The 25,203-nt window shown below is 38.0% G+C and overlaps 2 protein-coding genes across 3 annotated transcripts; both read right to left on the reverse strand.

Annotated features, from left to right (window-relative positions):
- Nucleotides 1-4,075: 4,075 nt before the first annotated feature.
- On the reverse strand, nt 4,076-9,716 carry LOC138707033 (RNA-binding protein 1-like). Its single transcript, XM_069836577.1, has 3 exons — nt 9,252-9,716; nt 5,153-5,260; nt 4,076-4,733 (listed from the first exon to the last, which is right to left on the reverse strand). Exons 1-3 carry the CDS (start codon nt 9,494-9,496, stop codon nt 4,652-4,654), a joined length of 435 nt encoding a protein of 144 aa, XP_069692678.1. The 5' UTR covers nt 9,497-9,716; the 3' UTR covers nt 4,076-4,651.
- Nucleotides 9,717-14,229: 4,513 nt separating this feature from the next.
- Nucleotides 14,230-25,073, reverse strand: LOC138707049 (RNA-binding protein 1-like). Of its 2 annotated transcripts, XR_011334144.1 has the most exons (6): nt 24,921-25,073; nt 21,777-22,001; nt 17,923-18,030; nt 17,013-17,501; nt 15,660-15,749; nt 14,230-14,513 (listed from the first exon to the last, which is right to left on the reverse strand). XR_011334144.1 is itself a non-coding variant. In XM_069836579.1 (5 exons), the coding sequence occupies exons 2-5, from the start codon at nt 21,983-21,985 to the stop codon at nt 14,510-14,512; spliced, it is 411 nt and encodes a 136-aa protein (XP_069692680.1). In that variant the 5' UTR covers nt 21,986-22,001; nt 24,921-25,073; the 3' UTR covers nt 14,230-14,509. The 2 variants fall into 2 exon arrangements, 1 of the variants encoding a protein (XP_069692680.1); XM_069836579.1 differs by lacking the exon at nt 17,013-17,501.
- Nucleotides 25,074-25,203: the final 130 nt, after the last annotated feature.

The raw sequence follows: 25,203 nt of genomic DNA on the forward strand, positions 1-25,203 counted from the left end.
TGTTACTTTTTCGGATCCTTTCCATACGTAAGAAACACGGTAGCCGTGGACCTCGAAATGAGACTCATCGGAAAAAAGTACATTCTTCCAGTCATTCACTGTCCAGTGTTGATGTAATTTTGCCCACATTAAGCGTTTTTTGCATATAACAGGGGTTAGCAGTTGCTTCTTAATAGGCTTATGAGCCCTTCGTCCAGCTTCCAAAAGCCTACGCTGCACTGTTGTGACGTGAATATTCGCCCCAGTAGTAGCCATTAACTCACGGGTTAAGTCGACAGCAGTTAGTCTAGGATTTAATTTACTTTTCCTGACAATTAAACGATCATCTGCAGGTGAAGTCTTCCTTTTCCGGCCACAGTTTCCTTTTTTCTGGGGTGTGATGGATCCAGTCTCCCTGCATCATTATATGATCGAATTAACAGTAGCCAAACCGATGTGACATTCTGCAGCAATTTGCCTCTGTGTCATAGAAGAATGCTCTGCTAATGTTATAATTTTAGACCGTTTTCGTGGAGTTGTATCCATTTGTGAAGACGACAGAATGTACACAGGATTGCAGTATTAAGTCTTCAACACAACTGAAATGCTTATAAGTACAAAACGACAGGCAAAATGTCACATATTATAAAAAAAAATAACGACAGACCTTCAACAATGGAATTACATGTACTACAGATGTCAATTAAAGCGGTATGAGCAGCTGTGAGGCCAACAATGACAGAAAATGTAAAAAATATGTCATGTTCGGATTAATTTGCACGCTACTGTATGCAGAATTGTCATCAGTGCTTCCGGCATGCAATCCATCACAGAAACAAGCACTGTGGGAACCAGGCTTTAGACAGTAATGTATGGTACATCTGGTCACAACATGTTGAAAAGTAACTGTCAAGTTCTAAGCAAGGAGCTCCATTGAAGAACTGCACCTAACAGGCCTCTATTGATCCGAGACCATACTGCAAAATGAATATGTGATGTCGAAAACATGACTGTACTCTCATGATGCTTGCGTGATTTCTCAAATGTGCCCACTGTGGGCATTAAATAGACTGTTGTTGTATGATTGCATTAAAATGAACACTACATTTTAGGCAATGCATTCAGTTTTCAGAAATTCACTGCAAAACTACTAAATTTTGTACATACGTACATACAGTATGAATCCAAATATCTTGGAGTTATTTTCGATAGTAAGTTAACATGGAGCAACCATTTGAAATACATTTCTGAAAAAGCTCGTAAAAGATTCTCTCTTCTAAAAAGACTAGCAGGAAAGAAATGGGGATGCTCTAGGAATACTTTGAACACTACATACAAATTGTTTATACAGCCAGTGCCGACATACTGCGGAGAAATTTTAATTACTTCGCCTTTCATAAACGAAATAGAATATGTTCAAAACCAAGCTCTCAGGCTCATTACTGGTGGAATCAAAACAACTCAAATAGATTCTATGAGATTACTCACTAATATTAACAGCATCAAAATGACAATAGAAGAAAAAGCACTGATTCAATATGAAAAACTTATCAGATTACCAGGAAACAATTGGCATTCATACAGTCCTCTCTGTAGACTGAAAACTCAAAAAAGTTTCATATCCAAGGTTCAAGAATTAAAACAGAAAACCAATATCCCGAATTTAAAAGAAAACTTACAAATTAAACCAAACCCTTTAACTCTAATATAGAATATAATCTAAATTTAACACAAGAAATACTGAAATCAGAAGTAAACAATAATGAAATAATGAAACGATTGTCTTTAGAGACAATTAATATTAGGTACCCTCCACAAAACTGGCTTCATTTATTTATTTTATTTTTTTTACCAATGCCACCAGGTTGTCTTTTCGAAGTTTCTGGTTGTCTCTCCTGGCATTGGCTTAGTTGTAACCCACTTCTGAGGTTGGGGGCGCCTGGAAGGCGGAGTTACATTACCCTGATGATGTGATAGGATGATTATGATAATGTGGTGCCAGGAGAGGTCTTAAATCTAAACTTAACCTAAATTCCAGACCACGGACAAACACAGAAATAATTCCCTTTAAGAAAAAATTCCTATGCTGTAACCGGGAATCGAACCCGGAACCTCATGAACTACAGCCAGAAGCTCTGACCACTAGACCATGAGGCTGGTCGTATAAACAATATAAATTAAATTTACACGAAAACCGTTCATACTATTGAAATATGCCAGAGCGATAAATTATTCTTTATTATATTTATACACCGATGGATCCTTGATTTCCAGAAAACAAGGTATGTAATACTATATAAAGTAATGCGAAAAGATGATAACTATAAAACATGTACCAAAAAGTAATTACTCACTCCCAATGCACTGGAATTTCTCAAACAGCTACAGAAAATTCTTTCTCATTAAATCATATTTTGATAATATAAGTGTTCATAATAATTCAACACACATGGCAAACCTGACACACAATAAACTATGATTAAACTAAAATTACAAAACTATTTCAATTTCAAATTTTCATCATACAAAAGGTGTACAGAATTTGCCAAAATCTCCAATAAATATCCCAAATTACATGTAAACATCTTTAATTCTCATAATTTAACACAAGCAACTTTCGTTAAGAGGACACTGTCATTCAATTCCACAAGACTAGAATAATACTATCTGTAGATATATCTATGTACTGTATAAGTATCAATTTTAGAGATTTTTAATTTGTACAACACGTTACAACCCAAAATAAATAATAACTTGATAGCTTCAATAATTACACTACTGTACGAGGCCTGTCTAAAAAGTATCCGACCTTAATTTTTTCCGCGTAAAGTTGTGATTCTAAGGCGGCGCCACTGTGCATGGTGGAAGGAGGAACTGTAATGCGCATGCTTGAATTTTTTCACCGCATTCGCTTGTGCCAGTCACTGGCTGGTGGTCGCCAAGTAAGGTGCTGTTCTAGGTGTTTGTCGGATTTAGTTTTCTCGCAAGATGACTGAACGAATTGAGCAAAGATACTGCATCAAATTTTGTCAAAAGCTTGGTGATTCTCAAAGTCAAACAATTCGTAAGATTAAGCAGGTGTTTGGGGAAGATGCGATGGGTGTAACACAAATTAAGGAGTGGTTCAACCGATTCAAAGATGGCCGCACATCAGCGGAGAGTGAGCAGCGTTGTGGCAGGCCCCAAACTGCTCGGAGTGCAGCTGTTGTTGAGAGGGTGCGAAATTTGGTGATGGCAGATCGTTGTTTGACCGTGCGGGAGATTGCCGAAGAGGTTGGAGTGAGTAAAGATTCTGCACATGCAATTTTGTGTGATGATTTCAACATGAACCGAGTGGCTGCGAAATTCGTGCCCAAGTTGTTGTCCCCGGAACAAAAAGACCTCCGTCGTGACGTTGCACAGGACCTTCTGGACACCGCCAACACTGATCCTGGGTTTCTGAACACCGTGATAACTGGAGATGAGTCATGGGTGTACGGGTACGACCCAGGAACAAAAAGACAGTCGTCGCAATGGAAGCATCCCGAGTCTCCAAGGCCGAAGAAAGCGCGGCAGGTGCGAAGCAAAATCAAGGTGATGCTGACTGTTTTCTTTGATGTCCGTGGAATTGTGCATCAGGAATACGCACCGGAAGGACAAATGGTGACAAAGGAGTATTATCACGATGTTCTCTGGCGACTCCGTGATGCAGTTCGGAGCAAAAGACCAGACATGTGGACGGCGAACAACTGGCACATGCATCACGACAACGCCCCCGCACATTCATCCCAATTGATACACACTTTCTTGGCCAAACATGGAATTACAACCGTTCACCAACCTCCCTACTCTCCAGACCTGGCTCCTTGTGACTTCTGGTTGTTTCCAAAATTGAAGACACCACTGAAAGGATCCCATTTTGAGAGTAGAGAAGAGATAATGCGGAATGCGACGACGGAGCTGAACACCATTCCAAAAGAAGACTTCCAGAGGTGTTTCCGGCAGTGGAAGGATCGGTGGGCTAAGTGTGTGCAAGCACAAGGGGCCTACTTTGAAGGGGATTAGGGTCCCAACCCCGTCAGGTATTTGAAATATTTTTTCTGGCTAAAGGTCGGATACTTTTTAGACAGACCTCGTACATCAGAATAATGATCAAGTTAAGTATACAAAATTTTGATGCCATTCTTGCTTAATGCCAAAGACTTATTACTATAACAAATAAATTAATTCCTTAACTTTTTTGACAGCCCACCCAATCAATGATAGCTCAATCTTTTTAATTAATTTAATTTGAGTAGAATACCAGACTGTATTGTAGTCGGGCAGGCGAGTGCGCTGACATGAAGACAGAAGAGAATGGCGGACGGGCGAGTTGGATGAGAAGCTGCTGGCAACGTCAAGTGATGTTGGAATGTCGTGGTGTCGAGGCTAGTTGGGCGAGGGTTGTACTGCCTGGACAGGTTGCCAGTGGATTGTGGTTGGTAGTAGTAGTAGTGGTGATGGTGTGGTGGTGATGGTTGTTGTGACTGATGGTTGTTGGTGAAAGGTTGTTTTTACAAATAGCCGGTGCTTAACTGTAGACACGCTTATTTTTGGCCTAACGAACGGACGAGAAGGGTGTGGCGGGTGCGATGCAATGCTGCGACGAGTAGAGCCAAGTTTTCATATGGGGAAGAAGTTGTTGGGTGGCCCGTCATGTTGGTAGTAGCAAAAACATGAAGATCGGGGTGGTGTCTGGAGCCAGAGGTAGTAGAGCGGTAGGAGACGAGAGAACCCTGTAAATTGCGTCACATCATAAAATAGAATGGACACATAGCCTCTCCTCCAGACCGACCTGGCTGGGCTCCCACATTGCCTTGCAGTATGCACGCATGACCACTCTGAGGCTCTCGTCATAAAATCATACAAGAAAAACTTTTCACATGAAACAAATTATTTGAAATGGAATACCGACAATAAACAAAATATATATTTACACAATTTAAAATAACAAGAAAGTAACAGACAATTATCTTAAAAGTTTATTTTTTTGTCTTTCGCGATTTTACTTTTAAACTGAATACCGGTTTATTTACAATATTAATACAATTTTTACACTTCTTAAATGAAAGCTTTGAATGAATAGCACCTGAAACTTGTTCACAAAACACATCACTGACAAATTATGGTTATATATATAAAAAAAAAAACATACCTGGAGTAACGTGTGGGAGCAGAACCTCTGTGCCCACCACCACCACCACCTCCTCGTCGGCTACGCCCTGATGACATTTCTACACGAACACGTGTCCCACACATACGTCTGTTGGAATAGGATGGATAGTATTTATTACCTTTACTTGCACTGTAGTTCACGTAAAAAAACTCAAAGAAATGAAATTATCATTCACCTAAATTCGAGGATAAGCTATAAAATTTGAAACAACTTCAAATGCGTAACTAGCATAGAGCAGATCAGAAGAGTAATAAAATTGTAAAATTGATGGTTGAACACATGTTATGAATCTCCCATAATTTTTAATATTCTTTTTATTTCAATTATTTATTTCAACTACAAGACATTCTACAAAAGTCAAATTCTAGAAGCAAATTTTCGAACAAACTATACCAACAGGTTCTGTATAAATAAGGAAGTTGCTAAGTATTGCTAGTTCTGTGATAACTGAAGTAACAGTTGAGAAGCGTGATGACAGTAAGTCAAGGACACGTTGAAAAAGCTTCAATGAGGTGTACAATTAGAAACCCGTGCTGACGAAAAAAAAATCCAATGTCAAGGTCCAGACAATTCAATTGTTGCAACTGGACCATAGAAAAGTCGAAGTGACCCTCTTAGGCCAATGCTGAGATAACAGAAGCATTTTTGAAAAAAGTGGGAGTTTTTCCAGCATCTTGAGTCTGTCACTAGTCATCTTTTTTTTTTTTTAGTTGGTTATTTAGCGACGCTGTATCAACTACTAGGTTATTTAGCGTCGATGAGATTGGTGATAGCGAGATGATATTTGGCGAGATGAGGCCGAGGATTCGCCATAGAACTAGTCATCTTAATCAGGTACTTCGGAAAGGGGGGGGGGGAAAGGACCATTAGATGATTAGTGATCTGAACCAAAAAGTTTATTTCTTTATGTTTTTGAAGCCTACTCTGAAAAAGAAAATGTTATTTCTAGTTACATTTATATATTTTATTCATATTTATAATTGAAGAGCACAGGGAAAAACTTGATAAATCCAAAGTTATCGAGTTTCTGTTATAGATGTCATGTAGTAGGTAGCTCAGGTAGTGTAGATTTGTGTAGTTTAACTGTACAGAATAACAATCTCATTAGTCCAAAGAGATTTGAAGAAAGATAACCCAAAGACAAAACATTATAATGGATCTTGAAACTTTTAACTTGTTCTCCTGTAAAAAGAGTAAAACATGACATCAGATTTTTCCCCTGTACTCTTCAATTGGTAATGGCTTTCAGTCACCCTCAGTGGTCTAGGGGTAAAGTATTTTTTTCTAGGCCCAAGGTTGCGGTTCAAACACAGTTGGGGACGATGAATTTTTTTTGGATTCAAAAATCCTCTCGGAGGGATTTTAACCTGTGTCCCGTGTCGGAATTTTCCAGCATATTGAAGTCCTTCAAACCTAAATTAGAGGCTCTGGACCAAATTTTTCTTCTCTAGTATCCTAGTAATACTTTGGTTGCATACCAGGTGGTGCTTGAGGAGATGAACTTACCATTTGTCCTTCTGCACCTATGGCAAATAAGTGTAACTGAACTCCTTGTAGGTACTGAAATCACAATTAGGGAATATCTATGTTCCAGCATTGGAACAATGGGTTAGATACATAAATGGCTTTCAGGATAATTTCAAATATGTTAATCTATCTAATTACGTGAATTTAATTAATGAAAGAAATTCTTGTATTGTAGCCTATTCTATTAATGACAGTAATTATTGTATTACATTAATGGTAACCATTAACTTCAATAACATTATCTGTAACTATAGTTTTAATATAACTGTAGCTGTTCAATGGAAGGGGTGAGCAAGGATATCTATATGCTTGCTGTATAAGCAAGGAATGGAGGTAGAAAATAGTCTTGTTGCAAATAAGACTAAGCATCTGAACAACATTATTGGAATTGTGTACAGACTCAGCCTTCAAAAAAGAAACCAACATACTTAACATACAGCTAATGTATGTGAAATTAAGTTTATTTAGGGGAAAAAAATTAATAGGTACACCGAAATATATTGTAGCTTTTTTTACAAAACAACAATGTACAGTAGCGTGCAAATTAATCCGAACACGATATATTTTTACATTTTTTGTCATTGTTGGCCTCACAGCTGCTCATACCGCTTTAATTGACATCTGTAACGTGTAATTCCATTGTTGAAGGTCTCTCGTTATTATTTTTTTTCTAATATGTGACATTTTGCCTGTCGTTTTGTACTTATAAGCATTTCAGTTGTGTTGAAGACTTAATACTGCAATCCTGTGTACATTCTGTCGTCTTCACAAATGGATACAACTCCACGAAAACGGTCTAAAATTATAACATTAGCAGAGCATTCTTCTATGACACAAAGGTAAATTGCTGCAGAATGTCACATTGGTTTGGCTACTGTCAATTCGATCATAAAACGATACAGGGAGACTGGATCCATCACACCCCAGAAAAAAGGAAGACTTCACCTGCAGATGATCGTTTGTCAGGAAAAGTAAATTAAATCCTAGACTAACTGCTGTCGACTTAACCCACGAGTTAATGGCTACCACTGGGGCGAATATTCACGTCACAACAGTGCAGCGTAGGCTTTTGGAAGCTGGACGAAGACGAAGGGCTCGTAAGCCTATTAAGAAGCAACTGCTAACCCCTGTTATGCGCAAAAAACGCTTAATGTGGGCAAAATTACATCGACACTGGACAGTGAATGACTGGAAGAATGTACTTTTTTCCAATGAGTCTCATTTCGAGGTCCACTGCCACCGTGTTTCTTACGTAGGTACGGAAAGGATCCGAGAATGTAACAGCAGCTCATCTCCAACAAGCACCCAAATACCCCCCCTAAAGTAATGTTTTGGGGTTGTTTTACACATGAAGGGCCTGGAGCATTAACACTTATCAAGGGAATGATGAATTCTGACAAATATATTCACTTATTGGAAACCAGAATCGTACCCCAGCTGCACAAATCATTTCCGGATGGCAGAGGTGTGTTCCAACAAGACTTGGCACCATGCCATACGTCTCGAAAAACTACAGAATTCTTCAACAAGAAGAATATTCAGGTACTCCACTGGCCAGGCAACTCACCCGTCATCAACCCCATTGAGAACTTGTGGTCAATTTGCAAAAGAAGAATGCAAAAAATGGATTGTTCTACAAAGGAGAAGATGATTTGTGCCCTCATTGGTGTATGGTTTCGCGATGAAGAAATGAAGAATATTTGTGGGAAATTAGTGGAATCCATGCCAAATCGTCTCAGAACTGTTATTAGGAACAAGGGAGGCCACATAGATTACTGAGGTATGTCTTAGATGCTTTTTTTTTTATCCCGTTTGAGTGTTTTTGCATAAGTAATTACGTTGTTCGGATTAATTTGCACGCTACTGTAATTTTATTATTTCAACAATAATTCCTTTCTACAATTCACCTTAAATGCTCTCGTCAACAATAGGATTTCCACTCCACACCGTAACACAGTATTCGTTATTGCACTCCACAGATGACAATGACAATTTACTTGGATTATTGAGAACAATGAACTGTTAAACTTAACTAATGTTCACAAAGCACTATTTACAAATCAGAACTGTCAGTTCTCAGTTTACAGTTCATTGCCTTGGCTAATTTCTTCTAGCCCAGTCACTTGAGTTCACAGTATCTCGAACCCCAGACCTTCAGAGACAGTCCACTGAACTTCGAACTCAGGTCCCCCAACTGCGTTGCTTCCGCCTAGACCCTCGGACAGTTGCGGACATACACTCAAGTCGAACTCTGGTTCACTGTTACACAAGACTGGCTGGCTTCCTGACCAAAATCTGAAAACTCCCCTCGAAGGCTGGTTTCCTTTTATTTGCTAGGCAACACTTCGCGAGCCTTCGATTTCTGGTCGTTTCCGTCACTAGACGATTCGGTTTCGAGAATAATCTGTCAAGCTGCTGCTCCCCCCTTCACCTCGCGCAGCAGTTTGCTTTCTTCCCCTCTCGGCGCATGCAACCTCCCCCCCGCCGCGTCGCCCGTCTCCCGCACGATCGACACCCAGCTGTCACAATATTATAGTGTTCAACCACTTACGTTCCATCTAGTCCTCGCACTGCATCTTCAGCATCTCGTGGATCCTCAAACTCAACAAAAGCAAAGCCAGAAGGATTCCTGGCTACCCACACATTTCTCAATGGACCATACGTGCTAAATGCTGATTCAATCTCATGTTTTGATGCACTGCTTCCTAAGTCACCCACATAAACCTTGCAAGACAAGTCCCATTCACGATAGCGTGACATTTTTTGTGAAGCAAACCTGTGAAAATTATAAAACATAGGCTATATTGGTCACTTCGTGTAAACCAGAAGGTGAGAACATTATATAAATAAATGCTGCTCTGAGAAATTTTTTCCATATATGCCTTCAACAGTCAAGCAAGTTATTTTGTGATGCAAACCTGCAAAAATTACAAAACATAAGTTTCATGGGTCACTTCATGTAAACACGAACCTTTAAATGAATGAATGAATAATAATAAATGTTTAGAGATTTTTTTTTTTTTTTTCCCATATAGACCTATGCCTTCATCAGACACCCAAGTTATGTTTTATTGAGTTTTCCTCCAAATCCAGCTGTATACTTTTAGACCTTATTCCTCTAAAAAAAAAAAAAAAAAAAAAAAACATTTTCAAAGTAAGAAAACAACATATTAACACTGAAAATTCTTAATGTCTTTCTTCCATTCCACTGTTACGGTCCAGACATTCACATACTTAGAGTCCTCAAATTCCTTGTTAAGAAACATTAATTACTTTTAAACAGTACTAGTATGTGATATATTTTCAATTTCATGTCAACGTTGGGCATACATGAAATAAAAATGGCTCAGTACCGGTTCAGACTCACACAAAAGGCTATCTATGTCACTCTCAACCATGCAAAACTGTCACAATTTTAGTGTATCATATTTTTTTTTCCTTGTACATGAATATTTTTTTAATGCAGAGGCATTAGAAATAAAGTTCATTTGCCCAAAAACAATGAAAATATAAAACACAGAAAAAAAAACAGATGGTACAGACAGTAGACTGATGACCTGCAAGCCATTTGGAACATGTTTTTCCCTTGCCTTCCAATCTTGAATATGTTGTCTTGAAACTCAACCACTAGTATTACTGTACATGAACATGTGTTGCAATATGTTCACTTTTATTTGTATGTTGTTTAGTCTGTCCAAAGACAGTTTGAACCTCATAAAAAAAAAAAAAAAAAAAAAAAAAAAAGAGGTATCACTAGTGAGGCAACTAAGCCAGGAGATAATGAAGTAGAGTGGTCAGTTTATTTCCCCCTCCATTGCTGACTATAGTAGAATTAATGTTACTTTAGACTTCTGACAGCTCACTAGCTAGTCGTGTGGCTTATGGATGCTAACCACATGGGTTATAGGTTGTTATGGAACCTTGGAAGTAGTTAATCATCCCTTCACGCCTCCTGCTTTTGTAAGTCACACAGTATTTGTGTGCACTCATAGTTGAGTTCTGGCATTTTGTCAGCTCATGAGTTGTGTGGATACAAAGGAAGAATTATGACGGTGTCGTGTATAGTTCTTGGTGTAGCTCAGTTGGTAGAGCATTCGCGCGCTAAGTGAAGGGTCCCGGGATCGATACCTGGCCCCAGAACAATTTTTCCTGAAATTATTCAAACCTGCTTTACAGGGAGCTACTATCTGAAAGCCAGATTTGCATATTAGTGAGATTGTTGTAGAATTTATGTACAGTAGCGTGCAAATTAATCCGAACATGACATATTTTTATATTTTGTCATTGTTGGCCTCATAGCTGCATATACCGCTTTAATTGACATCTGTAGTACGTGTAATTCCATTGTTGAAGGTCTCTCATTATTTTTTTTATAATATGTGACATTTTGCCTGTCGTTTTGTACTTATAAGCACTTCAGTTGTGTTTAAGACTTAATACTGCAATCCTGTGTACATTCTGTCGTCTTCACAAATGGATACAACTCCATGGAAATGGTCTAAAATTATAACATTAGCAGAGCATTCTTCTATGACACAGAGGCAAATTGCTACAGAATGTCACATCGGTTTGGCTACTGTTAATTCGATCATAAAATGATACAGGGAGACTGGATCCATCACACCCCAGAAAAAAGGAAACTGTGGCCGGAAAGGAAGACTTCACCTGAAGATGATCATTTAATTGTCAGGAAAAGTAAATTAAATCCTAGACTAACTGCTGTCGACTTAACCCGCGAGTTAATGGCTACCACTGGGGCGAATATTCACGTCACAACAGTATGGCGTAGGCTTTTGGAAGCTGGACGAAGGGCTCGCAAGCCTGTTAAGAAGAAACTGCTAACCCCTGTTATGTGCAAAAAATGCTTAATGTGGGCAAAATTACATCAACACTGGACAGTGAATGACTGGAAGAATGTACTTTTTTCCAATGAGTCTCATTTCAAGGTCCACGGCTACCGTGTTTCTTACGTAGGTACGGAAAGGATCCGAAAATGTAACAGCAGCTCATCTCCAACAAGCACCCAAATACCCCCCTAAAGTAATGTTTTGGTGTTGTTTTACACATGAAGGGCCTGGAGCATTAATACCTATCAAGGGAATGATGAATTCTGACAAATATATTCACTTATTGGAAACCAGAATCGTACCCCAGCTGCAAAAATCATTTCCGGATGGCAGAGGTGTGTTCCAACAAGACTTGGCACTATGCCATAGGTCTCGAAAAACTACAGAATTCTTCAACAAGAAGAATATTCAGGTACTCCCCTGGCCAGGCAACTCACCCGACATCAACCCCATTGAGAACTTGTGGTCAATTTGCGAAAGAAGAATGCAAAAAATGGATTGTTCTACAAAGGAGAAGATGATTTCTGCTCTCATTGGTGTATGGTTTCGCGATGAAGAAATGAAGAATATTTGTGGGAAATTAGTGGAATCCATGCCAAATCGTCTCAGAGCTGTTATTAGGAACAAGGGAAGCCACATAGATTACTGAGGTATGTCTTAGATCCTTTTTTTATCCCGTTTGAGTGTTTTTGCATAAGTAATTACGTTGTTCGGATTAATTTGCACGTTACTGTACAGTATGAATCCAAATATCTTGGAGTTATTTTCGATAGTAAGTTAACATGGAGCAACCATTTGAAATACATTTCTGAAAAAGCTCGTAAAAGATTCTCCCTTCTAAAAAGACTAGCAGGAAAGAAATGGGGATGCTCTAGGAATACTTTGAACACTGCATACAAAATGTTTATACAGCCAGTGCTGACATACTGCGGAGAAATTTTAATTACTTCGCCTTTCATAAACAAAATAGAATATGTTCAAAACCAAGCTCTCAGGCTCATTACTGATGGAATCAAAACAACTCCAATAGATTTTATGAGATTACTCACTAATATTAACAGCATCAAAATGACAATAGAAGAAAAAGCACTGATTCAATATGAAAAACAATTGGCATTCATACAGTCCTCTCTGTAGATTGAAAACTCAAAAAAGTTTCATATCCATGGTTCAAGAATTAAAACAGAAAATCAATATCCCGAATTTAAAAGAAAACTTACAAATTAAACCAAACCCTTTAACTCTAATATAGAATATAAACTAATTTAACAGAAGAAATTCTGAAATCAGAAGTAAACACTGAAATAATGAAACAATTGTCTTTAGAGACAATTAATATTAGGTACGCTCCACAAAACTAGCTTCATTTATTTTTACCAATGCCACCAGGTTGTCTTTCCTGGCATTGGCTTAGTTGCAACCCACTTCTGAGGTTGGGGCGCCTGGAAGGCGGAGTTATATTATCCCAATGATATGATAGGATGAGTACGATTATGTGGTGCCAGGAGAGGTCTTAAATCTAAACTTAACCTAAATTCCAGATCACGGACAAACACAGAAATAATTCCCTTTAAGGAAAAATTCCTATGCTCTAACCGAGAATCGAACCTGGAACCTCATGAACTACAGCCAGAAGCTCTGACCACTAGACCATAAAATAAATATAAATTAAGTTAAATAAATTAAATTTACACGAAAACCGTTCATACTATTGAAATATGCCAGAGCGATAAATTATTCTTTATTATATTTATACACCGACAGATCCTTGATCTCCAGAGAACAAGGTGCTGGTGCAGGTGTTACGTGCTGTCTCTTCTCACTTTATAGATCTCTTGGATATGGAACAAGTTTTGATGGAGAAATCGTTAGAATAAGTGAAAGTCTCAGGAATCTTCTATGCCACATCAATAAATTTAAGAATGCAGTTATATTGTCAGACTCCAAAGCAGCTATTCTATCAATAGTCTCTAAACACACACCTTCATCTCAAACAGCAGAAATAACTAAAATGCTCTCTCAATTAATATCACTCAATAAAAGAATTGTATTCCAATGGATACCATCCCATTGTGGAATCCTGGGAAACAAGAATGCGGATGCTTTGGCAGAGAAGGGCAGCACTGCTACTTACAGACCTGTTACTAAATCTACGTATTACTCTGTGAAGAGATTTATTAAATCTACATACTTAGACTTCAACAAACAAAATTTGACAACACAATCTCAAGGGAAAAAATGGAAAACTCTGCATCATAATCCACAGTTAATTCCCGATTTACTACGCAAATCGTCTGTAGCTGCATTTAGATTGGCAACAGGCCATGATTGTTTGGCCAAACACCTGCATAGAATTGGAATATATCAGTCCCCTAACTGCCCATTGTGCAACTCAAACCAAGAAATGGATTCGGAACACCTCAAAATCTGTGCTTCAGTGGCTGACCATGATAATATCTTTGAAAAATATTAGAGTGCAAGAGATCAAATGACTATTGTCAAACGCCTGGCATTAGAAAACATTTTAGGCAATGCATTCAGTTTTCAGAAATTCACTGCAAAACTACTAAATTTTGTTCACGCAGTAATTGGGGGTATTTATGCTAATAGTTTTGAAATTACAAATGGTTGTATGGTTAGAGATGGGGAGAGGGTAGGAAAGGGACAAGAAAATGAAAATCGTTTACAAGAATTCTTTAATGATAAAAGAGAAGTAGTACAATTGATACACATTCAGGTTCTTACACTTTAATCATGGTTTCCATTTCTATGATGAACACACAAACAAAAATGTAATGACAGACGATATGTGAGGACTAACACACCAAAGGAAAGACATACAAACTATTATGTTTCAATGTGTCCAATCACTTATGAATGTCGTAATTAAGCCATGTCACCGCGCACAAACACATTGTTGTGCCTTATCAATGGGCTGATGTACATGGTGCGAGAAGTCAATTCATCTGTAAATGTTAACACAAAATATCCAATTAATAGAGTCTTAACAGAGTTTTGTTGCACATTCAAGAAGATATCTAAATCGATTAAATGTAGCCTACAATTCACAGCAAATTCTCAGATTCTCGAGTATCTACTAAGAGAACAGTATACAAATTTGTGGCAAAACTTTTACTGAAATTGACATTAGATAAGAGACTAAAATGTTTTCGCTGTAAGAAAAATGCTAATGTAAACAATAGCACCTGACTGAAGTGAGGCTTCATTGGCCGCTATTTGGCACCATAGATTCTCAGAACGTGTTCCCGCCTACTGTTGTACATTCTGTTTCATGTTAAACATTTCCAGTTACTCGTCAAGTAGGCCTAACCTCACTATTATGCATTCGTTTGCTTAGAAAACATTTAGTTTATAATTACTGTAATTAAATTATTTATAAGTCTTATGCCTTCACAATGGATATTTGAGGATGAAGAAGCCATACTTCAGCACCACGTGCTTACGTGAACAACTACGAGCTCTAGTGATGCCAACTGGTTACAAGTACAGACTACCTCGGTATTACTGTTTGTATTCATCCGCACTCATAGTACATAACAAAATATAAAAGTAGCTTTTCTTTTACATAGTGTTTTACATATGAGTGAAGTGAAATGTTTCATTGTATTCAACAACTAGAATTCAATTTTTTATTTTCAAATAATACAAGATTATGGTTTCCAAATACGATCTATATTTTCCTACGTCATGTGAGTGTTTCGACAGGGAGCTAATCATGGGTGTAACAACAACGTGCTTATGTTTACATTAGGATTTTTCTTACAGCAAAAACAGTATAGTCTCACATGACAAGCTATGTCGAATTTTCAGGTACATGTGCCTTATTCTAGCTACCGAATAATAGATGCTTCTGATGGGCGTGCAAGTAATTGATTTTGCTATTGTCATAAATAAATAGGTCTCATTCAGATACCAACATGATTTTTGTACTTCAAGAATAACTAAAGCTGACACTTGAAATATATTTCCAGTGTACTGCATTACCATCTTACAAAAGACGACAACAAACAATATATAATAATAATAATAATAATAATAATAATAATAATAGAAAAAATCATTACAAAAGTTGTGGCATTTTCATTACATACCGCCTGTCCCTCGAGTCAGAACGAGAACGCCTGGGAGAGCGACTCCTAGAGCGCGACCTGCTATGTGAGCGCCTGCGTGGAGAACGTGACCTAGAACAACCAGTACACACTCAATTATACGTTTTGCATCATTAGCTCAGCAATGCTCCTCTCATGCCTCTTCTGTAGACACCATCTGCTTCTCTCCTTACAAGTCACATGTCAATTTAAGGTTATAATCCAACTTCACCTGGAACTTAAAGATTCCAAAAAGCACAGACGTTGTGTGAACAAAATGTCAGTGCTGTAGCAAATTCAATTTCCTACATTAAAAACCGAACGAAATTTTTGTCAGCATTTTTTCCAACTTAGAATTCTGTCTGGTATTATATGCATATGCAAACAAACTTTTTTTCACTTACATTTACTTCACGTTTCTGTACAAATATACTGTAATAAATTGCATGCAACATTTAGTGATGATCATTTTTTTAAGTAAACCACAATAATTCCGATGTACACAGATTTCATGACTAGTGAAATCTACACTTGCATTCATGCATATATGAGCATTACTTTAACCTACAAGATAAATTAACATTACTCCCGCAACTAAGTATATGATACGAATTATATCACTACTTGTCCCAGTAACCAAAGAATTTTTTGACATATCTTGTGGAATTGAATATCTGGCTTATTCTGGCATTGCAAACAAATGTAATAATATATAAAGTAATGCGACACAATAACTATAAAACATGTACCAAAAAGTAATTATTCACTCCCAATGCACTGGAATTTCTCAAACAGCTACAGAAAATTCTTTCTCATTAAATCATATTTTGGTAATATGTGTTCATAATAAATCAAGACCTGGCAAACCTGACACACAATAAACTATGATTAAACTAAAATTACACAACTAATGCAATTTCCAATTTTCATCATACAAAAGGTGTACAGAATTTGCCAAAATCTCCAATAAATATCCCCAATTACATGTAGACATCTTTAACTCTCATAATTTAACACAAGCAACTTTCGTTAAGAGGACACATCATTCAATTCCACAAGACTAGAATAATACTATCTGTAGATATAGCTATATACTGTATAAGTATCAACTTTAGAGATTTTTAATTTGTACAACACGTTACAACCCAAAATAAATAATAACTTGATAGCTTCAATAATTACACTACAGTACATCAGAATAATGATCAAGTTAAGTATACAAAATTTTGATGCCATTCTTGCTTAATGCCAAAGACTTATTACTATAACAAATAAATTAATTCCTTATCTTTTTTGAAAGCCCACCCAATCAATGATAGCTCAATCTTTTTAATTAATTTAATTTGAGTAGAATACCAGACTGTATTGTAGTCGGGCAGGCGAGTGCGCTGACATGAAGACAGAAGAGAATGGCGGACGGGCGAGTTGGATGAGAAGCTGCTATTGTTGTGCCGATGCAGGCAACGTCAAGTGATGTTGGAATGTCGTGGTGTCGAGGCTAGTTGGGCGAGGGTTGTACTGCCTGGACAGGTTGCCAGTGGATTGTGGTTGGTAGTAGTAGTAGTGGTGATGGTGTGGTGGTGATGGTTGTTGTGACTGATGGTTGTTGGTGAAAGGTTGTTTTTACAAATAGCCGGTGCTTAACTGTAGACACGCTTATTTTTGGCCTAACGAACGGACGAGAAGGGTGTGGCGGGTGCGATGCAATGCTGCGACGAGTAGAGCCAAGTTTTCATATGGGGAAGAAGTTGTTGGGTGGCCCGTCATGTTGGTAGTAGCAAAAACATGAAGATCGGGGTGGTGTCTGGAGCCAGAGGTAGTAGAGCGGTAGGAGACGAGAGAACCCTGTAAATTGCGTCACATCATAAAATAGAATGGACACATAGCCTCTCCTCCAGACCGACCTGGCTGGGCTCCCACATTGCCTTGCAGTATGCACGCATGACCACTCTGAGGCTCTCGTCATAAAATCATACAAGAAAAACTTTTCACATGAAACAAATTATTTGAAATGGAATACCGACAATAAACAAAATATATATTTACACAATTTAAAATAACAAGAAAGTAACCGACAATTATCTTAAAAGTTTTTTTTTTTTTGTCTTTCGCGATTTTACTTTTAAACTGAATACCGGTTTATTTACAATATTAATACAATTTTTACACTTCTTAATGAAAGCTTTGAATGAAATAGCACCTGAAACTTGTTCACAAAACACATCACTGACAAATTATGGTTATATTAAAAAAAAAACCAACATACCTGGAGTAACGTGTGGGAGCAGAACCTCTGCGCCCACCACCACCACCGCCTCCTCGTCGACTACGCCCTGATGACATCTCTACACGAACACGTGTCCCACACATACGTCTGTTGGAACAGGATGGATAATATTTATTACCTTTACATGAACTGTAGTTCACGTAAAAAAACTCAAAGACATGAAATTATCGTTCACCTAAATTCAAGGATAGGCTATAATATTTTAAACAACTTCAAATGCGTAACTAGCATGGAGCAGATCAGAAGAGTAATAAAATTGTAAAATTGATGGTTGAAAATATTCTTTTTATTTCCATTATTTATTTTAACTACAAGACTATTCTACAAAAGTCAAATTCTAGAACAAACTATACCAACAGGTTCTGTATAAATAAGGAAGATGCTAAGTACTGCTAGCTCTGTGATAAAGTAACAGTTGAGAAGCATGATGACAGTAAGTCAAGGACATGTTGAAAAAGCTTCAATGAGGTGTGCAATTAGAAACCCGTGCTGACGAAAAAAAAAAATCCAATGTCTATAGTCCCGACGCTGTTATTTCTGGCGTGACTCCGCCCCTTTGCTTACGTCTAGCAAGAGGCTCTATAAAGTCTACTAGTAGTAGTAGGTAGTATCGTTCGCCATTTTTGTTCTCACATTGCCGAGCTACCATACGAGGAATCTATTTGCCACACCGTTAAACATTATCATGTCGTAGCTCCTATGATAATAAATCAAACGCAATGTAATTCAGCAAATAACGTCTTCGTGTGCTTTCTGCCAACGCCAAAAAAAAAGAGCTGAAATGGCTGGCGATTATATGAAGTATTTATCGAGCCTTAAGAAATGAATCAGCGAATCACAAGACGCACACATTTAAATGTAGCCGACCTGCAACGCGATTGGCTGCCGGAAATTAGAGCGACGGGACTATAGGTCCAGACAATTCAATTGTTGCAACTGGACCATAGAAAAGTCGAAGTGACCCTCTTAGACCAATGCTGAGATAACAGAAGTATTTTTGAAACAAGTGGGAGTTTTTCCAGCATCTTGAGTCTGTGACTAGCCATCTTAATCAGGTACTGTGGAAAGGGGGGGGGGGGGAGGACCATTAGATGATTAGTGATCTGAACCAAACTTTACGTTTTTGAAGCCTACTCTGAAAAAGAAAATATTATTTCTACAGAGCGTTCGCCTACGGGTGGGGCCAGGAAAGTGGCATGTACTGATATGCCGCTTTGTGACCGCAGTTGTTGAGACACGCTCAAAAATCAAGGACATCAAGGTCGACAAGTTATCAGTTGTGAGCCAGTTGTTGCAGTATTTAACACGTACAGTGCAGTTTCTTGACACAGTTGCTTAAATATTCAGCGTGTGTGTAAAATTTAACAATGCAAAACGCAAAATTCACGCTTGAACAAAGAGTTTTTATGTATGATGCATATGTGAAAACAGAGTCATGTAGAGAGGTGCTAGACAATTTGAAGTAAAATATTCAGGTACTCCAATTCAGGGTAGAGAAACTGTTAGACGTCTTGTTAACAAATTAAGGACAACAGGGTTGCTAAATGCTGCAATTCCTAGGCAAAAACAAAGAGTATTGACGGAAGAAAAAAAATTGATGAAATCAGTGCATCATTTACATGCTCTCCTAATAAATCTCTAAGATGTGTTTCACAGGAAGTTAGTGTTTCAAAATCATCAGTCTTTACTGCTGCTAAACTTTTAAAATTAAAACCCTACAGAGTATAGTATAGAAAGCGGAATCTTACGGATAGACGATTCCCGCAAGCGACACCACAGGCAGGCTGCTTTCCTGGCCCCACCTGTAGGCGAACGCTCTGTAGTTACATTTATATATTTTATTCATATTTATAACTGAAGAGTACAGGGAAAAACTTGATAAATCCAAAGTTACCGAGTTTCTGTTTTAGATGTCATTTAGTAGGTAGCTCAGGTAGTGTAGATTTGTGTAGTTTAACTGTACAGAATAACAATCTCATTAGTCCAAAGAAATTTGAAGAAAGATAACCCAAAGACAAAACATTATAATGGATCTTGAAACTTTTAACTTGTTCTCCTGTAAAAAGAGTAAAACATGACATCAGATTTTTCCCCTATACTCTTCAATTGGTAATGGCTTTCAGTCACCGTCAGTGGTCTCGGGGTAAAGTACTTTCTTCTAGGCCCAAAGTTGCGGGTTCAAACACAGTTGGAGACGATGATTTTTTTTGGGATGCACAAGTCCTCTGGGAGGGACTTTAAGCTGTGTCCTGTGTCGGAATTTTCCAGCATGTTGAAGTCATTCAAACCTAAATTAGAGGCTTTGGACCAAATTTTTCCTCTCTCGTGTCCTATTAATACTTTGGTTGCATACCAGGTGGTGCTTGAGGAGATGAACTTACCATTTGTCCTTCTGCACCTATGACAAATAAGTGTAACTGAACTCCTTGTAGGTACTGAAACCACAATTAGGGAATATCTATGTTCCAGCATTGGAACAATGGGTTAGATACATAAATGGCTTTCAGGATAATTTCAAATATGTTAATCTAATTACATGAATTTAATTAATGAAAGAAATTCTTGTATTGTAGTCTATTCTATTAATGCAAGGCTTTCAGGGTAATTTGAAATATGTTATTCAAATTACGTGTATTTAATTAATGAAAGTAATTATTGTATTGTATTAATGGTAACCATTGACTTCAATATTATCTTTAACTATAGTTTTAATATAACTGTAGCTGTTCAATGGAAGGGGTGAGTAAGGATATCTATATGCTTGCTGTATAAGCAAGGAATGGGGGTAGAAAATAGTCTCGTTGCAAATAAGACTAAGCATCTGAACATTATTGGAATTGTATACAGACTCAGCCTTCAAAAAAGAAACCAACATACTTAACATACAGCTAATGTATGTGAAATTAAGTTTATTTAGGGAAAAAAAATTAATAGGTACACCGAAATACAGGGTGCGGCATTTAACGTTTCCTATTTTCAAACCCCCATAACTTATTTACTTTACAAGTAAATTACAAGAAATTAATCAATTTACAACCATTATAATCTTGGAATTACAGTACATCTTATGTTTTGAAAATAATGTCTTTAAGATGTCCTCCATTGGCGTCAATGCATTGTTGCAATCTTCCCTGCACACCAGCCATTACTCGCCGCAATGTTTCAGGTGTAACATCAGCAATTTCTTCACGAATCGCGGTTTTAAGGTCCTCGATGTCATGAAGGATACGACCGTAGACCTTACTCTTAAGATACCCCCACAAAAAGAAGTCTGGTGCAGTGAGATCAGGGGAAACAGAGGGCCACTGAATGTCACCTAATCTGGAGATAAGTCGCCCAGGGAAAGCAGCACGAAGTGTGTTCATTGAAACATGTGCTGTATGGGATGTGGCTCCATCCTGTTGAAACCACAGGCGCTGAATGTTCCAGTTACACTGCACGGAACAATACGGACTTCTCTGCAGAGCCGTTCTCACACATTCGACATTATCAGGAGTCCGCGCCGTTTTCTGACGAACTCGAGCTTTGTTTTGAACCGATCCCGTTTCACGCCACTGACTATTTTTCGTGATGGTGCAACTCCACGTTGATTATCACCGAAAATCCGCCTAAACTCGCGCTGGACAGCAACAATTGACTTGGTTGAAACAAACTGTTCAACATACAAAATGCGCTGTTGCACCGGCCAACGTTCCATGGTTAACTAAAGGCTTTGCTACACCGAATCCCTGTGTTTGCAAACATGTTTTACCAACAATGTGAACAGAATCGCCAACTTAAAATGGGAAACGTTAAATGCCGCACCCTGTATATGATAGTGTTCAACCACTTACGTTCCATCTAGTCCTCGCACTGCATCTTCAGCATCTCGTGGATCCTCAAACTCAACGAAAGCAAAGCCAGGAGGATTCCTGGCTACCCACACATTTCTCAATGGACCATACTTGCTAAATGCTGATTCAATCTCATGTTTTGATGCACTGCTTCCTAAGTTACCCACATAAACCTTGCAAGACAAGTCCCATTCACGATAGCGTGACATTTTTTGTGAAGCAAACCTGTGAAAATTACAAAACATATATTGGTCACTTCGTGTAAACCAGAAGGTGAGAACATTATATAAATAAATGCTGCTCTGAGAAATTTTTTCTATATGCCTTCAACAGTCAAGCAAGTTATTTTTTTGACGCAAACCTGAAAAATTACAAAACATAAGTTACATGGATCACTTCATGTAAACACGAACCTTTAAATGAATGAATGAATGAATAAAAATAAATGTTTAGAGAATTTTTTTCCCCCAGGAAAACAGGACATATTGGGGAGGCGATGTTGGGAGATTTTGTAAAGCAAATAACTGTTTCTTCACTGGCTTGTGTAACATTGGCAGTTTAGTTGTAATTTCATTGAAGATCGGTAACAAAGTGAGCAACAGGAAAGCATGGCATGACATTCAGTGACTTTAGGAGCAGGTCGGAAGCAAAACTAAAGAAGAAAATGCATAGCCACCAATGTTCCTCTGTAACACATTAGGTTGCTACCGAACCTTTCATACAGTTACATAATTATGGGTTGTCTTGAAACTCAACCACTATTATTACTGTACATGAAAATGTGTTGCAATATGTTCACTTTTATTTGTTTGTTGTTTAGTCTGTCCAAAGACAGTTTGAATCTCATAAGTAACAACAATAAGGTATCACTAGTGAGGTAACTAAGCCAGGAGATAATGGAGTAGAGTGGTCAGTTTATTTCCCCCTCCATTGCATACATTGCTGACTATAGTAGAATTAATGTTACTTTAGACTTCTGACAGTTCACTAGCTAGTCGTGTGGCTTATGGATGCTAACCACATGGGTTACAGGTTGTTATGGCAACCTCGGAAGTAGTCAATCACCCCTTCACGCCTCCTGCTTTCGTAAGTCACACAGTATTTGTGTGCACTCATAGTTGAGTTCTGGCGTCTTGTCAGCTCATGTGAGTTGTGTGGATACAAAGGAAGAATTATGACGGTGTCGTGTATAGTTCTTGGTGTAGCTCAGTTGGTAGAGCGTTCGCGCGCTAAGCGAAGGGGTCAAACGAGCGTTCAGCGGATTCCGCCGATTTTGGAATAGACACCGACGCACTTAGGTTAGGTTAGGTTAGTTTTAGGCTTTTATTATCCCGTCAAGATGAAGGTGAAAGCGATTGAGTGTGATTTTTTGTTTTCTATGTTGGCAGTTCAAGTACGTCGGTGTCTATTCCAAAATCGGCGGAATCCGCTCAACGCTCGTTTCACCTGCGAAGGATCCCGGGATCGATACCCGGCCCCAGAACAATTTTTCCTGAAATTATTCAAACCTGCTTTACAGGGAGCTACTATCTGAAAGCCAGATTTTCATATTAGTGAGATTGTTGTAGAATTTATGTATATAAATTTTGATTCCAATTTGCTTCTTTACACCCATGCCAGAACTCTGTTGTACTACAGACGCAATCGTACTCTGACTTCCTGGTTCAGTGTCTGAAGTGTCACCTGCTTCTCGCAAAGATTGAACCAGTGATTGTCAAAAACTCATTCTTCTGTTCCCATTCCTACATTATGGCCTATAATCTCTCCTCTCATGTGCTGCTACTCGTAAGTGAACAGGCAGAATTTTGCGAAGTGATGGAAGTACCTGTCATATTTATGCTCTGCACCATTGCTACATATAGGCCCACTTAATTGTTCTCGAATAACTCAAAATATCTCAGATTACTTGTCCATTCAAAAACATTACAAAATTTGCTCGTAATAATCTGATCTACTTAGTCCTAATAATTCGTGTGAATTAATGTGGAAAATTTCCTTCCACCCTGTATTAAGTAGTTTTTCTGGGAAGAAACTGCCACTAACTTGTCTATTGGTGTAGTAAGTTACACAGCTGACATATTCTGTACATGACTTATCATGAAATAATCCATAAACAGAATAAGTTACTAAGTTGTACATCTAAATACCCGACAGTGTAAGAGAAGGTCCTACGGCCTTTAACTCTACCAGTATAAATAAAGAATTATTATTATTATTATTATTATTATTATTATTATTATTATTAAGGCGGTCAGAGCGTGGTGCCGACCACACCACCTCATTCTAGTGCCGAGGTCATGGAAAGCATGGGGCTCTACCTCCATGCCCCCCCCCCAAGTGCCTTCATGGCATGTTACGGGGATACCTTTACCTTTTTTTATTATTATTATCATTATTATGGAGGCCTGTAATGTTATGTTTTATTTAACGACGCTTGCAACTGCAGAGGTTATATCAGCGTCGCCGGATGTGCCGGAATTTTGTCCCGCAGGAGTTCTTTTACGTCAATAAATTTACTGGCATGAGCCTGTCGCATTTAAGCACACTTAAATGCCATCGACCTGGCCCGGGATTGAACCCGCAACCTTGGGCATAGGAGGTCTGTATTTGCTGATGTATTGTATATAAATCCTACGGATCCACATTACGCTAAGCAAATCTTAACTTTGGCAAGAACATCTTAAAAACATAAAATTATGGTGAAGATGAATACCGTATATTAACACAGAATATCGGGATACATCGTTATTTCATTTCCCGGGATTTGTACACCACTATACAGCATTGGTCTCACAAACAACTTTCAGCTTCATCACATTCCAATTACAAAATGGCGTTGAAACTGTAGTGAATCTTCGTTGATCTGACCCAGATTGAAGTATGCCATAAAATTCGAATTTTTTAGAAGAATAATTTTCTCTAAATTATTGTTGTGGGAAGTTTGTGTCTCATTTCAGTGGAATATGTATACATAACGGTATTAATACACCATATACAGAATATACTTCAAGGCCATGCCTTCCAAACTACGCCATTGTTCCAATAATTACTTTTCCTTTCTATACACTGTACAAATCTTACAAATTCAAATAGTACGTATAAATATAGATATATCAGGCATAATAACAATTTTGAAATGCTTACTACTTGAAACTCCTCGGAATGTGTACGGAAACAAAGTCTTCACCTCAGAAGCTCTCGCTCTCAACACTTTCCATTCACTTACTTATGCCACTCCTAAGGATACGAACGAAGCGTACGATTGGCCACATTCCCGTACGATATGAAACATTCATTCTGATTGGCGTACTACATTGTATGGGGTCAAAACTTCGCAATATTGCCACATTTATCCAAGAGCACAGTTAATATCAAATAAAGAAAATTATTATTTATTAGGAATGTTTGACTATTGCTTAAATTTCAA

The sequence above is a fragment of the Periplaneta americana genome, chromosome 1 (assembly GCF_040183065.1).
Source record: "Periplaneta americana isolate PAMFEO1 chromosome 1, P.americana_PAMFEO1_priV1, whole genome shotgun sequence".
In the NCBI taxonomy this organism is placed as follows: domain Eukaryota; kingdom Metazoa; phylum Arthropoda; class Insecta; order Blattodea; family Blattidae; genus Periplaneta; species Periplaneta americana.

Coding starts and splice junctions, on each gene's coding strand:
- LOC138707033 (XM_069836577.1), bottom strand. CDS start 9,496: ATGTTTTATAATTTTCACAGGTTTGCTTCACAAAAAATGTCACGCTAT. Junction 5,261..9,251: donor GTGCGAGGACTAGATGGAAC/GTAAGTGGTTGA, acceptor CTATTCCAACAG/ACGTATGTGTGGGACACGTG. Junction 4,734..5,152: donor GCTCCCACACGTTACTCCAG/GTATGTTTTTTT, acceptor CGCAATTTACAG/GGTTCTCTCGTCTCCTACCG.
- LOC138707049 (XM_069836579.1), bottom strand. CDS start 21,985: ATGTCACGCTATCGTGAATGGGACTTGTCTTGCAAGGTTTATGTGGGT. Junction 18,031..21,776: donor GTGCGAGGACTAGATGGAAC/GTAAGTGGTTGA, acceptor CTGTTCCAACAG/ACGTATGTGTGGGACACGTG. Junction 15,750..17,922: donor GCTCCCACACGTTACTCCAG/GTATGTTGGTTT, acceptor TGGTTGTTCTAG/GTCACGTTCTCCACGCAGGC.